Raw genomic sequence first — 18205 nt, 5'->3', positions numbered from 1 at the left:
AGGTCATCTAACATAGGCTCGATGTCCTGGTACGGTGAACAATAGATTGAGAAGATAAATATGCTTCCATGGTTAATTATGATAGAGCAGGTGGTGACATAAGTAGTGGAGAGGTGCGGCAAATACTGAACAGAAAGGTGTTTATTCCTAACCAAAATTGCCGTTTTAAAATTGCCCTTAGATCCCCTGAGTGGGAAAGATGTCATGCCAGAGTAACTAGTGAGCTCGCCTTTGAAGAGGTAAGGTTCTTGGACCACAATGAGATCAGAATTCCAATCTTCGGCTGTTTTATTTAATAGGGAGGAAGGGGCCTTGGCCCGCTGTAAGTTAATCTGTAGAATTGATATATTCCTTTTGGTATGGCTGTTACGGTTAGAAGCATGAGTTGTAATTAGGTTATGAGCAGTAGTAGACAAACAAGAAGAATTAGGTGACCTAGGAGTATGTAGTGGCTGGTTACAATCCATAGTTGGTCTGTTTGATAGTCTGGGTCTTCATTCTTATTGTAATTGGACAGCGAGGGTTAAAGGCATTGTGGTCTGTGGTATATCTGTCTTGAACTGGAATATCTTTATTGGCCTCCTTGCAGTTGGTGCAACAAGAAGTGTGGTCAAGCCTCTTACATTCCCCAAACCTGTGTCCCTTGGCACAGTGGCTGCACCTCTGCTTGTTTGGGCAGTTGGCCGAAATATGATTATACCCGCAACACTGGAAGCATCGCACCAGTGGGATATAATCATTAACAAAAATATTGGCCCATTGAATAGCTATATGTTTAGTACGTATCAGGGAGTCACGTAGCCTAGGTGTTGTAGACAAGACGATGTGCCTGCAGTTTTCTTTAGTACTGTTTCTGTGCAGGATTGTGCTTACCCTTGTATTGTCGAGAAACTCCTCTTTGGTGGTAGTGTGTAGAAAGTCATTTTGTTCGTACATTATGGGGAGAATTTCAGCCTCGTCAAGAGTGATAGGTACGTTGTTAAGAATTACTCTGGGTCTCCTTCCCTCAGATATCTTGCTTTTGATTTTACTTTGAATTTCTGGAAGCTTTTCAATGGCTTCCGCTAAGACTTCGGCCTCCTTGTGGCTATTTGTTCTGAAACAAATGCCATTCCCCTTTACTTTTCTCACTGCTTTAACTTTCACTTTGAGCTCATGTGGTTTTATCTTTTTCATAATTTCACTTTCAATGAGTTGCATGTTAGTAGTGGAATTGTTGCCCTCCTCGTCAGTTTTTGGGTACAGAAGCAGAGCAAAGCTTTTGCCAGAGTCTTCGTTTTCTAGTTTGTTTCGGAGAGATTTGTTTATTCTCCTGGTTGTTGAGGTAGGTTTCATATTCATCCGGGTGATGTCTACATAAGTGGTAGCCGGAACAGCCTGGGCTGTTGGCGGAGAACACTTGGGGTGGTTGGATCTGACCTCACGCAGGATGCCTTGGAATTGACCAAGGCAAGAGAAAAGGCGAGTAAGCCTTTCCCGAACTTCCTTGCGCTCCTTGGTGGGTATACTCGATTTGTAAGACTCTGGCACTAGGTCTAGAATTCTGACAAAGTGCTCATTGGCCTCTGCGAGAATAGTTTCCTCGAGGGAATTGACAGCGTCCCGAGGTACGGTAACACCTTCCATATTGAAGATACAAACAGTACAGAACAATGTGTATAGTCCAAGCCACTTAACCGATGCGAGAAGTTAATACAAAAGTCCCCAACGGAGTAGCAACAGTACACAGTACGCCGAACAGCTACAGCACGTCGAGTGGCTACCTCCACCACGTGGCAGGGAACGAGGCCCTTTGTTCAGAGTGAAAAGGTGCACCTTCGCCACTGCAATATAAGGAAACGAGTCGTGTTTCCGCAGTTGATGAGTATCTCACCGTCAAAATAATTATATTTATAATTATAATAACATATCAAAGAGTCTATACCCGCAGACAAAGGAACGAAATAAAGAGCTGAACACGTGGGAGAACTTGCCCGAAACCGAAATTTCGGGCCTCGAAAACTCGAACGAAAGTCCACCGAATAGAAAAATAACAATACTCACTGAGAGCGCTTGTCCTCCTGAATTCAGCGATAAGTAATTTACACCTCCATAATACACTTTATATCCAAGAAATCGCAATTAAACACGGAGCACATATACAACACCACTTAACACTTCCGACCCCTAGCAGTCTCCCCTCGTGATCCGAACGCGACACTTACAAAACCTATATAAATAAACCAAGGACTAACACTTGGCAGGATTTCTGTGCTAACACTCGCGGTTGCAACCCCTGGCCTGAACCGTACTACTTAGCTTGTAAGGAAAAACACCAGCTCCAAGCCCCTCACTAACCATTTCCCTAATAGTCGTTACACATACAACATGGAAGAAACAACCACTCACATCCTCACCAGCCTTTATCGTTCAGATGACAATACACAAGCGGTCATTAGAAGTTTTACACTCACACCACAGAGACCACAATTTCACCTACATAAATTTCGAATGCCATCTGTTCTCTCACTGATAACAAAGCCCCAGGTCTTGATGGCATAACCACTAGGACAAGGTTCCCAATTAGTGGTACGCGTACTTCTGGGGGTACGCGAAATTGCGTGAAGGGGTACACGCGGCAATCTAAAATCGGTCGATTTAAAATTTAAATGCATGAGATGAAGCAATCAAAAATATAATGGGTGGACCATTAAAGACTCGGCAATTTACAACGTGATGCTCGAATGCACAAATTCGTTTATTTATAACTAAAAATATATTCTAAATTTCATCAAAAATTGCATTTGTGACAACACCCAAATTAAATTCTTACGCAAGACACAAAAATTGTACGATTAACACAATTTGTGTTAATTGTACAATTATCATTATTATCATGTCAGCGAAGCGGCAATAAAATATTTACTACCATTTTGCGCAACATACCTCTGCGAGAGCGGATTTTCAGCCATGACAAACACTTCAACTCGAAGATGATTCGAGACTAAAGCTGACCAAAAAGCAACCAGATTTTACAAAGTTGTGCAAAAGTTGTGCAAATTTGTCACATTAAAATTAAATAACCTTATGTTATTTTCATTATTATTAGAATTGTATTTTAAAGGTAATAAATGTAAAAAAAAATTATTCTATTTATCACTAGCTGTCTAACCACAGCTTCGCCCGCATTATATTGAATTTTCTCGTGGGAGTAAGATATTTTCTCGCAGTAAAATGTAGCTCGTGTCCATCTCCAACGTGGAAGCTATCTCTGTGCCAAATGTTATTAAAACCTGTTCGGCAGTTTAGACGTGAAAGGGTAACAGACAGACAGGCAGAATTACTTTCCAATTTATAATATTAGTATGGACTAATATGAATTTCTGCTATAGGGGATACGCGAGTTTGAGCTCTTTTTTGAAGTGGTACACAGAAAAAACTAATTGGGAACCACTGCACTAGGATGATAAAACACGCTTTTGAGGCCAATCCTGTCACGTTTGTAATTTTCTTCAATATCTGCTTGAACACTGGCGTTTTTCCCACTCAGTGGAAAAAGGCTAGTGTCAAATTGATTCCCAAACCCACCAACGCTAACACTTACAAAAAATGCAGGTCGACCTGCTTTTGTTAATCTCTGGGAAAAGTTTTAGATGTCTAATAATAAGTAGGATCACATGGCATCTACGCAAGTACAGAGACCTGCATCAGAATTTGTTCGGCTTCTCTAAAAACAAAATTACAGTAGATGAAATTCATCAGGTCGTTAACTACATTTACCAAACCGAAAGAACAATCAGCATACTGCAATCATTATTTTTTACTTTATAGGTGTGTTTGATCACACCAGATGGCCTTTTATTATGTACACACATGCTCATCACTGCACTCAAAGTCTTTACAAACTTTTTCTATCCTATCTTAGCAACAGTAGTGCAGGAGTCTATACAATACAAATAACTAGTCATACCCATCACTCGAGGCTGTTCTCAGGGATCCTCGTTTGGTCCTGGTCTCTGGAACATAGTCTATAACAATATATTCTGCACTTAAACGACACCCTGCCTCTTGGCTGCTGCCTACAAGCTATGCGGATGACAATTATCCTAGCTTCATACAGGAACAGTGAACGATTAGAGAGCATATGCAATGACATTCTCAATAACATTCACCAGTGGAATATATTAAGCATTGGCAACCAATTAACACACACAAATGCGAAAGTATGATAGTTGGTAGGAATGAGCCATTCGTCATTAAGCTTACCCTTCGAATAGGTGCTCACAGAGTAAGACAAACAACAGAAATTAAATATTTTCGTAAAATTATTGTTGACAAGAGACTTAACTTTACGCCCTGTATCAAACACATCACGGATAAAGCTAAAATGACGGCCGACGGTCTCATTAGTATTGCAAGGAACACGTGGCACCTTGCCCCTAATGCCGCTAAGCTTATTTACAGGGGTGCAATTCAGCCATCACTTTTCTATGTTGTACAGGTCTGGAGCCACGTGGCCGCCAAAGTCATAACCATAAATAACTGTTATCTGTTTAAAAATTTGCAGCTCTCCACATATGTAAGGCTTATAACATTGCACCCACTAATGCCCTTTTGGTAATGTCAGGGTTGACACCTAGCAACTTAGATATTAAATGCATTATTTAGCAAGAAAATCCTGTCAACTTACCCTGACGAGATTATAGCGACTCGGATGTCGACAAAATGATTAGAGTAGGTAAGATTCACCCCAGTTTCACCTTGATCAATGATATCAAAAAATTCAGCATCGACAAAAATACCCTCCTGACTTACTATTATCACCCCTCTTATCAGCTTGATCCTGATGTTTACTTCAAGCATCCAGGTGACAGTGGCGTACCGTGGGTGTCAGCCGCCCAGGACAGAGGAAAATTTCGGGTCCCCTTATTTAGGTACAGTAGAACCTCGATTATCCGGACTAATTGGGGATGAAGGTAGTCCGGATAAGGAAAAATCCGGATAATCGAAACAAATACTTTGTGTTTTAATAATAATACAACACGTTTTCTTTTCGATGACATATCGGTAATATTAAAAATAAATACTGTATTTAAATCGTGATCAAATTTTCAAGAAACAAACAATCGTATTGGAATTGGTCTACTACTGACTAGCGCTAACAGACTACCTATTGTTTAAAAAGCCCTCCGATGGCTCAAGAAGACGGATTTTATAAAATAAAAAGCAGTTGAAACTGCTTTTTATGAATAAAAGTTTGACAAACTATTTATCGTTTTATGACGAGAAAATTTTTTTCGTCGCGTTCTCGGTTTTTAAGTAATGCATAAACCTTCGAGGCGCAAGGACCTTCCGACCGCGAGGCATAAGCGGTGGCCCACGTTGCCCATGCCTTACGCCGCCCTTGGTCATAGAAATGATGTAATTTGAATATAAATTATTTATAAATACGTATGTCAAGTTATACTTTTATTACGACGTAAAATATATTTAAGAGTTTATGGCCACTGTGCCGGGTGAGACATTGTTGAAATAAATAAAAAATTATGCATTCCATTACGTACATAAACAGTATCGTAATTCGCCAAGTGCAAATCAGCAAATTCGTAAAATTTTTGTTTATTCTGAACAATCCGGATAATCGAAAATCCGGATAATAGAGGTCCGGATAATCGAGGTTCTGTTGAATTTCAATTTAAAAGACCAAAATTCAGTTTTGTCACAGAACAAGCAATGAAAATTCCGGTGGTAGTGCAACGACCTGTTTAAAATAATTCTATTGAATATTAGTGCTGTATACGAACGCGAATGAATCGTAAAAGCAAAAAAAACAAAAAAGGTCAATAGGTTTCGCAGGAACTCCTCAGATGAACAAGTTACTAATTGACCCGGCGAGTCGATTCCCGAACTGTCCGGACAATAGCACTATCGTAGGCGCGATGCAAGTAATAGATTAGGATATTTCAAAATTTTACAAGATATTATTATTATTCATTGTAAAATTTTGCCGCCCCCTAAAAGGTAATTTTTCCGCCTCCTAAAAAGTGCTGCTTGGGGCGGACCGCCCCTGCCGCCCCTCCTACGGTATGCAACTGCCACGTGATCATCCCATGTTTAGGTTTTACACTGATGGTCGAAGATGTGTGATGATGTGTGTTCCACTTTTGTAGTTTACTCTGACTTAGGCCGCAAGCTTCACAACACTTGCTTCCTTCTAGGTACACACTGCTCAATAGCACAGGCAGAAACTTTGGCTATTTATATGAGCTTAATTCACATTAGGCATCGGTAGGACAAAAGACACTACTTATTAATCTCGTTTGATCTGACAGTAGGGTAGCTTTACACAGAATTCCGAAGTCTGATATCCATTTAAAACTCGTCCATCTCATACACCTAATTCTCAGACACATAGACAACATTAGAATATTCGAGATTTTCAATGGGTCCTGGGTCATCGTGGGTTCTTGGCAAAGAAACCGCTGACCATCTTGTCAAACAAGCTGCAGTCTTCGCAGTCTTCAGTCGCTAGCGGGACATTCCAATTTTCAACGCGAGTGTTGAGTGTTGAATTCAACAATTTGACGTCATCAACGACGTTCCAACTCGAGTACGAAGTGCTTAGTTCCCATAATTCCATTCTCAGAAAGATGGATTCCATTCAAATGTCTTACCAATTACCCACAATTCATTGGAAAGTAGCAGTCAACATATCTGTTGAGTGCTGAGTGTGTTGAGTCAGCTACCTCAACGTTGAAAAAAGGAACGAATTTTAACGAATGTTGAGATCAGCGCTGAGTCAGCGTTGAAATTTGGAATGTCTCGTAGTACTTTCAGTTACATTCTTTCCTGATACATCAACAATCATACCAAAAAGCAAATCTTCATTCTCTGGCAAGACAGCTGGGACCATGACACTACTGGTAGGCTCAACTATACTTTCATCCTAAGGTTGACAACACCGTGACTCTTCACCACTTTTAACCTAGTTACAGTTTCACTCAGCTACTTACAGAACACAGCAGCTTTAAGCAATACTTGCATATGTGAGAACCGAGGGGGTATGACTACGTCGTACCTCCGTGAATCGGCTTTCAAGTCGGAGGGACTTGCCCACTTGTCAGAGATGGCTTAAATATTCTTTAGTTCATCTCGAGGAACGGGATTAAAATTTTGCGGGTCGAGTGGAGGAGGGGAAGTGCCGTCGGTAAGGTGACAGGCGATGTACGAGTAAAAGAGAACACCAATTTAATAAAAAACAACGATTTATTAGTTTCTATATATACGATATAATAACTACGAGTATTATCGAGGGAAATTTCTGAGTCCCTAAAACGCGAAGTGCCGATAGAGAGTTCACAAAAATTAATTCCATACCTCTTTATTGGTTTAGATATCCTAGAGAACAAAACGTAGAGCAAAAACGTAGGGCACAAATTATAGTTAAATCCTCGGAAGCGACTCCCCAGAGGGGGGAAGAGAAGCGGCTTTTATCATTTCGCGGTGGGAAAACTGTCATGTGACTAATTAGTTGCGAGGTAAAAGGTGTGCGGGGAGGTCAAAGTTGTCCCCGAAACCCAAATAAAATGACGAAATCGTATGTTAACTATCAACTTTTAAGTTTGTAGTGTGGGAATATTGTCGAGATGGGCGAATGTTTACTTTGAGAGAAAAAAAAGGAGGCGAAATTTCTCCCTCTGTCAACTTAGTTTTCACTCTAGTTTCTTAGGGAAATTTCATGAGTTTTTAGGTAAAACGGGATATTAATCGGAAAAAAAATCGGTAAAAATTCCGGATTTCACACATAAATATAACCTTGGAGACAATCCACAATGTGATTGTGGTATTCAACAAGACCAAACATAATTTTATATAGTATTTCGCTGAAATAGGTACAATCACATTAGGGATAGCTTAATGAGAGTTGCTATTCTTGAAAGGTACAACTGACCTTGCAACCCGCACAAACTCATTCACACACATACAACGTCACCATCATCTACTCGCATTCATATTTCTTAGCGGGGCTATTCACAGTACTTACTTTGGGGGCACGAATGGCTATTAGCATTCTTTTGCTTTGTTTCAACTGTCAATTTATAGCTGTGTTTCAACTTTGTATTTTAATTCTTGTTTTCTGTCTTTTTTCAGTCTAAATTTGGTTAGTCCTAGTTGTAAGTTAGATTAGGGACTCTTAGCTTGGTTTCCGGTTAGGTTATGATAGGTGAGGTTAAATTAAATTAGTTAGCTTTCGTCGTCGGGTTAAGTTTGTTCTATTATATTAAGTTAGTTAAGTGAGTACCTTAACGTTTAAAAAAAATTAAAATAAAATAAAAACAAAATAAGTAAATAAATAAAAGTGTTGGGGTCTTGGTCGTTTGTCTCTGTTGGTATGTTAATCTGGTATAGTTTGTCATTGTGTTTGTTTTGTTTTCGTGCTGGCTGTATAGCTGTTAAACAGTATTAAAATTCGGGCTCGCGTTCAGCATTATTTGTATTAACTAGATAAAAGTCTTCCTACTAACAGGGACCCTCCACTGACTTCTACACTTAGCTATTCATGTCAGTACTCAATTATTGGTGTTTTCAACAGTCGGGTTTTCTTTTAGACCCTTCGAGGGACTATGATCTTGCAGCTTAAAAGCTGCACGCGAACATTAAACGTAGAGAGTACTGTAGCCATATGTAAGCCGTTCAGAGGGATCCTACTTTTCTCTACTATCTATCTCTTTTTTCTCCTTCTTTCCCTTCCATTCCCCTTATCCTCTTTTCCACTGGCTAAACACTTTGTGTACCGCCGATGTCTTTCTTGTAGGTATGTATGTATGAATGCGACTTCTGTTGGATTATAGAAAGTTACGATTTCTAGTTTTTATTTACTTTAATTTTTTAAAGTAAAAATTAATCTATTTGAGTTATTACTTTTTCGGGCTGTTATATATAATAGTAAAAAACGATGGTGATCGTTCAAAAAATGACTTGCCAAAATTTCATCCTTTTGGCTTAGAACACCTTGAAACGTCGAGAAATGCAAAAACATTCGGGGTAATTTCTGAATGTATGAACGTTAGTGGGGGGTCATATAGGTGTATGGGAATAGAAGCAAGATTTTTTTCGCCCTCTGTTAAGCTTTAACTAACTAACTAAGAAGATATTTAGAAAAATTACCACTGTGCTTTTTGTTGAAATATTCTGAAATTTTGCACGGAATTTTGCGTATTAAAAAATCGATGCTATTAAATTTTGGTGGTTAAATTTCGGGAAAAGTATATGGAAAGAGATAATAGGGGTCGTGTGTATCTGCAGTAGGGTCAGACTTAATGTTGATTTTACTTGTTATTATTATTTACAATTTTTTATAAAACTCATTTCTACCCTTTAATTTCAGCTTTATAACATTTTATAACAATTAATAATATAAAATATTTTTAAAATAGAATATGATAACAGATAACGCCATAAAAATATTAATGTTACCGGAAAGTTGAACGACACGTTGCTGGTTTATTTAGTTATAGTTAATTATCTATATCTATACTACTATATAAAGAGACAACGTATTTTTCGTTTGTGATTACTAACCGTGAAAACTACTGAACCAATCGTTATCAAATTTTAACTGTAGCATCTTTATAACCTCCGGAATGTTAACCACTAATCAAACCTGCAGATTTTTTATTAATTAAATAAAACTATAATGGATTTTTGTCTAGGGTTAAGGCTTTTATGTCCAACAGATGGCGCTACGAGTATGACGCCCTAAGTTTGCTTTTCTGTGAGGATGAACTAAAGCAGATCATCTATCTATCTATATAAATAAAAATGTAATGTTCCTACCGATTCCTTTGAAATTTTCACACAACGCTGCATTCGAATACGCACTTGTTTTTATATAATATACGTGTCGAAATTCCCCCCACTGGGGGGAGATGAACAGGATTAAGGCTTACTGTAGAGAACTCTGCTTCTATTTCTACTATTTTACATGCGTTTTTTTTTGCGTTTTTGATTGCGTTTTAATACGGTGTGTCAACAGAATATGCAATAAAAAGGGATTTTTCAATATTCCCCCGTGGGGGAGAGGGACAGGATTAAGGCTTACCTTGAAGAACTTGGCTTCTATTATACTATTTTACATGCGGGTTTTTGCCGTTTTGATTGTGTTTTAATAGGGTACGCCAAGAGAATGTACACTAAGAAGAAATTTTTCGAAAAAATTTTCCCTCACACGAGGGAAGTGTTATACATTTATAATAGATACATTTTGAAACACAACAACGCGTGACGGGGTCTGCTAGTTATATTATATCATAGCTGGAAACCTCAGAATTCATCATTTCTTGTCAGCGAGTTACACATTGAAGTAATTTCTGTGTTATCAATTTCAATTAATAATACATCATAGAAGTTTATGTATACATACAGGTAATCCCCATATAACACGGGAGTTACGTTCCAAAAAATTTACGTGTTATGCGAATCCGTGTTATACGAAACAACGAACTAGTGCGAAAAGCGGGTTAGGTTCCAAAAATTAAAAAACGTGGTGTTAAATTCTTATTTAAATCAGATTTATTATTCATTTTTTATAGGTAAAATACTTATTTATTATTTAAGTAAATATTTTACCAGAGGATTATTTATTTTATATGATGATCTCAGCATGAGAATCATCAACTAATAACAGTTTGTGGGTGCGTTCGATAATAGCGGTCGCNAATTATCTATATCTATACTACTATATAAAGAGACAACGTATTTTTCGTTTGTGATTACTAACCGTGAAAACTACTGAACCAATCGTTATCAAATTTTAACTGTAGCATCTTTATAACCTCCGGAATGTTAACCACTAATCAAACCTGCAGATTTTTTATTAATTAAATAAAACTATAATGGATTTTTGTCTAGGGTTAAGGCTTTTATGTCCAACAGATGGCGCTACGAGTATGACGCCCTAAGTTTGCTTTTCTGTGAGGATGAACTAAAGCAGATCATCTATCTATCTATATAAATAAAAATGTAATGTTCCTACCGATTCCTTTGAAATTTTCACACAACGCTGCATTCGAATACGCACTTGTTTTTATATAATATACGTGTCGAAATTCCCCCCACTGGGGGGAGATGAACAGGATTAAGGCTTACTGTAGAGAACTCTGCTTCTATTTCTACTATTTTACATGCGTTTTTTTTTGCGTTTTTGATTGCGTTTTAATACGGTGTGTCAACAGAATATGCAATAAAAAGGGATTTTTCAATATTCCCCCGTGGGGGAGAGGGACAGGATTAAGGCTTACCTTGAAGAACTTGGCTTCTATTATACTATTTTACATGCGGGTTTTTGCCGTTTTGATTGTGTTTTAATAGGGTACGCCAAGAGAATGTACACTAAGAAGAAATTTTTCGAAAAAATTTTCCCTCACACGAGGGAAGTGTTATACATTTATAATAGATACATTTTGAAACACAACAACGCGTGACGGGGTCTGCTAGTTATATTATATCATAGCTGGAAACCTCAGAATTCATCATTTCTTGTCAGCGAGTTACACATTGAAGTAATTTCTGTGTTATCAATTTCAATTAATAATACATCATAGAAGTTTATGTATACATACAGGTAATCCCCATATAACATGGGAGTTACGTTCCAAAAAATTTACGTGTTATGCGAATCCGTGTTATACGAAACAACGAACTAGTGCGAAAAGCGGGTTAGGTTCCAAAAATTAAAAAACGTGGTGTTAAATTCTTATTTAAATCAGATTTATTATTCATTTTTTATAGGTAAAATACTTATTTATTATTTAAGTAAATATTTTACCAGAGGATTATTTATTTTATATGATGATCTCAGCATGAGAATCATCAACTAATAACAGTTTGTGGGTGCGTTCGATAATAGCGGTCGCTCTGCGACAGGAGTGCGCCGCTGTTTGTAGGCATTTAGGAACGACGGTAAAATAAAGTTGGCGGCGCCCGCACTATCGATAGTATCCTGTGGAGGAATCTATAATTCTAAAATGAGCTTTTAGAGGCCAAATGCTCCCAATTGTAAAATTCAACCATTAAATGGATTATTTGTTGAAAGAACATTAAAAGTAGCCACAAAAACAATTAGAATACTCGCTCGGAGCAGAGCCGTAACTAGGGTATGGCCAATGTGGTCCCCGCCATAGGCGCCGATTTAATAAAGGCGCCAACGAGGTTTCGGAATATGTATTTGAAATTAATAAAAAAAATTTTTTTATAATCATATTTATATAGTACTAGCTTATCCGTCGCACATTGCTGCGATCTCAGAAGAAACGAAATTCAAGCAAACTCGTTATGATAAAATTAAATTTTCATTTTATCATTTTTATTGAAACTTATTATTATTATTCATTTTCATCGGAAAAGCATTTCAAAGTGTCGTTTCAAATCTATTTATTTATTGTAGTGCTTGTGGATACACGATATATTTTGTTTCTCAGTCTGGTGAGTACACGAATAAATCAGAAGATTTTCCAACGCGTGAGCGGGCCACATACAGTTATCCATGCAAGAAGCACGGATTCTCCAAATTTAACCCACACACTCGCAGCGATTGTCAGAAGTGCGATATTCCTCATTTTTATATATTTTTTAAAATCCTTTATAATTTTCATTATTTAATTGCTCCTTCCTCTCTTCCTTGGCACGTTGTGAAATTTCTGAGAGTTGGATAATAAACCGTTTTATTGTAATTTGTCTTTTTAAATTATTTCAAAGTTATATTAAAATTTGGAAAAGGGGGATACCTAGATCGGTAAAATAGGCGAATTTCTTCCTACAACTTCGGTCGTTGTTCGGGGTACAGTTAAGGTTTTAACGAAGTTCGAGCGAATACGTAATTAGCAAAGAAAAGTTGAAATAAAGTGATTAAACAAAAATTATTACAAATATCGTACATAACAAATGCATATATAGAGATATTTTTTGAAAGGGGGAAATGGTCTTCACAATTTGAAATCGATCGAACACATTGCTCGAATGCTCGTGTAAACGCGCGCCATCTATCGTAGGATAAATGTACTTTGCGGGAGTGAATTAAAAAACTTTCCAAAGTTTCACGGCAATCGGATAAACAATGTGGTAATGCATGAAGGACATAGGACAGACACACAGACACATTCATTTTTATATATATAGATTTAAATGTCATTAGATAATTTTTTAGAATAAAATTATTATTTTTTTAATAATAAAAATTAAAAAGGTGCCATTTTTATTCTTGGCCATAGGCGTCCAAAATCCTAGTTACGGCTCTGGCACGGAGTTACGCGGAGGTATAATAGCACGCACCCTTTATTACATTTTATGTTGTACGAGGGTTTTATCCAATTCCCGAACCGTGTTACACTGAATCCGTACTATAGAAGTGCCGTGTCATACGGAGATTACCTGTACTTCAAAAGAGTGAATAATATTCCATCGTTTTCAACAAAATTAATTTATAAAACCATAATTACGAGTAATTACGAGTAATTGTGTTTAAAAATTTATAAAACTCACTTCCTCAATGCTAAAATCATATTTTCCATAAAATGTACCCTGTAAAATGTTTGAAATATAATAATCCCGGGAAACGTCATTTGTAAAGCTACACTGCGTGTTATTTCTATTAACAATAACAATCATATTAGAATAAATATTTTTTACATAAATATTTAATTAAATTAATATATTTCGTTTATGTATTTTCTAGGAAAAATTTTAATTCGGTTTTCCAAAGATGTTAAGTCCATGGATGATTTGTTACCTTTCTGTACTTTCATGCTGATAAGAGTAAGTAAATTTTAAATATATCGATTTATGTAAAATAAATTATGAAAAGTAATGAACATTTAACACGAATGGCCAGTTGCAAAGGCATTTTTGCGAATTACACACCAGTGTTTTGTTTACACAAATGTAACACGCAAAAAGTAAAATTAGCACTGTAATCTAATTTTTAATATAAACACAGCCGGTGTTAATGTATTTATGTCAGCTACGACCAAGTCTATGTGTCGTTTTTTTATTACTTGCATCTTCTTATTTATATTAGCCATTTTGACTGTTTTTCTGACGAAATTATTTTTAATTCTGTCATTCGTCACACCACACATCCATCTCAACATTTTACTGTCTTCATTTTTTCCCGAGCACGTGTAATTGCACACGTCCTAGTACTGTATGTCTTGCAGGTCTTACCTCGGTTTTCTGTAATTTTTCTTTTATTTCGCAGCGTAAATAAACAAGTTTTTGTGTGTCCTCTTGAATAGTGTCTGCGCCATTTTTATAAAGTTTTGCGTTACATCTTTTTGAACTTCGTCTTTGTTATCATCTCTAAAAACAGATATGTATAGAACAACAATGGTTCCATACAACTGTATGTATTTTTTTTTTAACTCTTTTCGCTCTGTGGACACTAGGAGGGCCTCTTTTTTGCAAGCCGTTTATGGGTTCGGCCATGCCCACAATGTGGCTGCCGGGTGGTGAGAGACAGAGCCCGATAAATCCGAATGGACCACCCCCTGAAAAATTCCTGGGGATTTTTCGACTCGTTCGGATTCGAGCCCAGGTCCCCCAGAGCGATAGGCTGTCACCTTGACCGCTCGGCCATCCGGTTGCCAACTGTATGTATTATTAATAAGGATGCACCGATTAATCGGTAAGTAATCGGTAATCGGCAGTATCGGCCACTTAGCCGATTAATCGGTATCCGCCATTTCCCCGATTAATCGGTTTCTATAATCGGCCAATTTTACATTTTGGTATTTTTGTTCGAATGTTATGTACAATGCTAGTAATAAAAACTGATAAATTTCTGTTATATTTTTATTATTTATTACATGACAAACTGAATATTAACAAAATTTTACAATTTAAATTATTCCTTTTATCGATACATATTATAAGTATAATATAACGTATAATATAAAGTTTAAACTTTAAACATATAAAAGAAATAAAAATTTAATATTCAAACTGTAAAACCCTTAAATTGTAATGCAAAAACATGAGAATTTCACCATTTTCAGGGCATAGCCTATTTTCTGCCGCTCATAAATGTTACCTTCAATGCTAAAATTTTTTTCACTTTCAATGGAAGATGCTGGGCACTTAAATATTTCATAGCTATTTTGCTTAAATTAGGAAAAAGTTCTTTTGAACTTTTCCACCACAAAAATAGGTCACTATGTCTTTGTTTAAGGGATAAATGTAAATATCTTTCTAATTCTTGATCGAAACGTTTGTTCGTCTCTTTCGTTTTTTTTTTTTTCTTTCTTTTTAAAAACATGCTATTCTTCATTCTTTTGTTTACCAGAAGCTAATTCATCAAATAAATTATAAAAACTTAGAGATTCACCTCCATCTCGATCATCTCCAGAAGTAGAAGCTTCAGAATTTGATTCTTATTGAGATTTCCTCTACCATATCCTTTTTTTGAAATTTCATTTTGAATCTAATAAAAATGGCAAGCATAAAGACTTGTTTTCTATATATGCTGAAAATCTTTTTTATTGGGTTTTCTAGTTCTTCTGTTGTGGTAATAATGCCACTAAAGGAACTACTGATCTTTGCTTTTGATAAGAATAATTTCAGAGTCTCTGTTTTGGGAATTATTGAAGATGAAGTGGTTTCTCGTTTGCTGGCTTTCCACAGTAATTTCTTTGAATGGTTTTACAAGTAGAACAATTTTTTCAACGAGAGACCACTGATATGGGCTCAACGTCGGAATTTTATTATCTATAGCATATGTGACAAGGGCCTTTTGCTGTTCCAACATGTAGTATGTAGAATTCCAGCGAGTAGGAACATCTTGAATTAATTTGTGTTTCTGCAAACCTAACTTTTCTTGCAAATCTTCCAATTTCATTACAGCTACAGCATAATGATTAAAATGTGTGACAATATTTCTATTAACTGTGATTATAGTTTTCACATCTTGTTTAAAAAATATGCATTCGTTTAGTGTCAGCTGCAGCGTATGATAATGCTTCTAAGTTGCAATTCCTAATTCCAGCTACCAGATTTGCTGCAGAATCTCTTAGTACTAAGAATATCTTATCACTTGTCAACTTATACTGTTCAAGAACAATTTTTAACTGTTCACTGATACGTGTAGCTGTATGGGAGCCTTGAATGGGAGCAATTTGCAAAACAGCTCTTTCCTCAGTGGGCTGTTACACTTAAAAAAGGAGAATTGTTTGTAGTTGCTGTCCAAATATCAGCGGTTAAAGAAATATATTTTGTTTCTGTTAAACACAGAAACACTTCAGATTTTAAAACAATGTGGAAGTTTCCATGCGTCTGCAATTAAGTGTTGAGATTTATTTTAGAAACAAAGGAAGAGATTGTTGATTTTGCGAGGATATTCCATCGTCTTTTGTTTACCTGAACCGAGGGAGATGGAAATACCAGGTGGAGAAAAATGGGTTTTTTCCACATTATAATTAACTGGATCTCACACTATTAATGCAGTAGATTATTAACACTAGTCGGCCGATTGATTGGTATCGGCCGATAATGCATGGCCGATTAATCGGTAATCCGTCATTTTGCTTATCGGTGCATCCTTAATTATTAACACAGAGATGACACTTTTAAAGTTGAGTGGAAAATTAAATTATAGTAGTTATAAAATTGAAATTTTAACATCGCGAATTACTTATTAGCAATTTATATTTTTCAATTTTAGGGATGTTTTCTTATTGCCGGCATGTGTGTTCTTCAAGCGATACTCTTTCCCTATCTATTTATATTGATTGCTGTCCTTTTAGTAATATTCGGTGCTCTGTGGACCATCTTTAGCCGAGTATTGAAAAGCGTAAAACATTTGGAAGGAAAATGTAAGTATTTCGCATATAAAAGAGTTTATTGAATTTAATTTCATTCAGAATTTTAGTGATGAAATTTATGAACAGAGTTGCAGACTCGTTAAAAATTTTAAGATGCAAAGTTACAATGCAAAATAATCAAATCATTTATTTTATTTTATTTTATTAGCTATGCACTTTCCTAAAAATCATGTGATAAAAGATGTATTAATTTTGTACACAAGAGAAAGGTTTTACTTGTGTCAAAACCTTATTACATAATGACCTTTATATCCAATGTTTTATATTTCTTATTCCTAACTGCCAGACAATCACTTACATTATAAAAGAAAATAGGTTGATTCATCGTAGACTGCAATTTCTTACTAACTAAACACACTCAAGAAAACCTTTAAATATGCAGCCATATTTATTAAATTCTAACGTTTTCGGTCATATTCAATGACCTTTCTCAAGAAAAAAACAGAAAAAATCGAACTCCGAACTTGAATTAACGATACAAGCGTTTTGGAACGTTTTTAATTTTTTTTAAACGTTCCAAAATGCTTGTATCGTTAATTCAAGTTCGGAGTTCGATTTTTTCTGTTTTTTTTCTTGAGAAAGGACATTGAATATGACCGAAAACGTTAGAATTTAATAAATACGGCTGCATATTTAAAGGTTCTCTTGAGTGTGTTTAGTTAGAAAATAGGTTGAATTACAATTACAGATTTAAAATGTTTATGAAAAATTATACAGAATAATTGAAGAAATTGTAATTCATAATCTGTTTACTTGCTTGAAGTCAATTTAAAAATATTACTTAATTTGAATACTGTATATAATTACAAATTTTTACGTAATCCTACAGATTATCAACGACAAGGAATGAAACAGTAAATTATCTTTGATTTAGATAAACAGATGTAATGTATATACAGGAAACGTTATAACAATTTACAGGCATTTCTGCGAGTTTAGATGTAATAATCTCTTAGAAAAATCTGTATAAATTTTTTAAAAGACGGACAATTATCATGTATATTACAAATATTATTCTGTTGAGAGTTCGAAATAAAAGCGCTTTTTAAGGAAGAACAGTTTAACCAATTAGGCATACAGGAAATTTATTGTAATGCCTAGATCTTTTTAAAGCGTTGAAATTGAACATTGCACACAAATTCACTTTAGAATTTTTCCAAACATTTGATTTTAACAAAGAAAATGAAACTGTACAAGTAGTATATTACAGCATTGTAGCGAGAAATTGTTTTGTAAACTGAAGATATACGGAAATGCGAATTTGCCGTTATAAGTGAGAATTTCAAAATATTATGGGAAAATAATAAGTTGTTCAAAAGTGGGAAGTAAACAAGATGTTTCCTAATATGCGAGAC

General features: G+C 35.8%; 1 protein-coding gene across 1 annotated transcript in view; it reads left to right on the top strand.

Moving 5' to 3' along the window:
* The window catches only part of LOC111639491 (multidrug resistance-associated protein 4-like), a 114293-nt gene that overhangs the window by 75622 nt on the left and 20466 nt on the right, over positions 1-18205 (top strand). Inside the window, exons 18-19 of the mRNA XM_023385382.1 lie at positions 13712-13791; positions 16691-16841. Coding sequence (XP_023241150.1) covers positions 13712-13791; positions 16691-16841 — 231 coding nt within the window. The remainder of the gene's footprint in view (positions 1-13711; positions 13792-16690; positions 16842-18205) is intronic.

Source organism: Centruroides sculpturatus, unplaced genomic scaffold, assembly GCF_000671375.1.
Source record: "Centruroides sculpturatus isolate CEXI.00-Female unplaced genomic scaffold, Cexi_2.0 scaffold1188, whole genome shotgun sequence".
Lineage (NCBI taxonomy): Eukaryota > Metazoa > Arthropoda > Arachnida > Scorpiones > Buthidae > Centruroides > Centruroides sculpturatus.
Note: the sequence above shows the minus strand (reverse complement) of the source record. Positions and strands in the feature narration are given on the sequence as shown.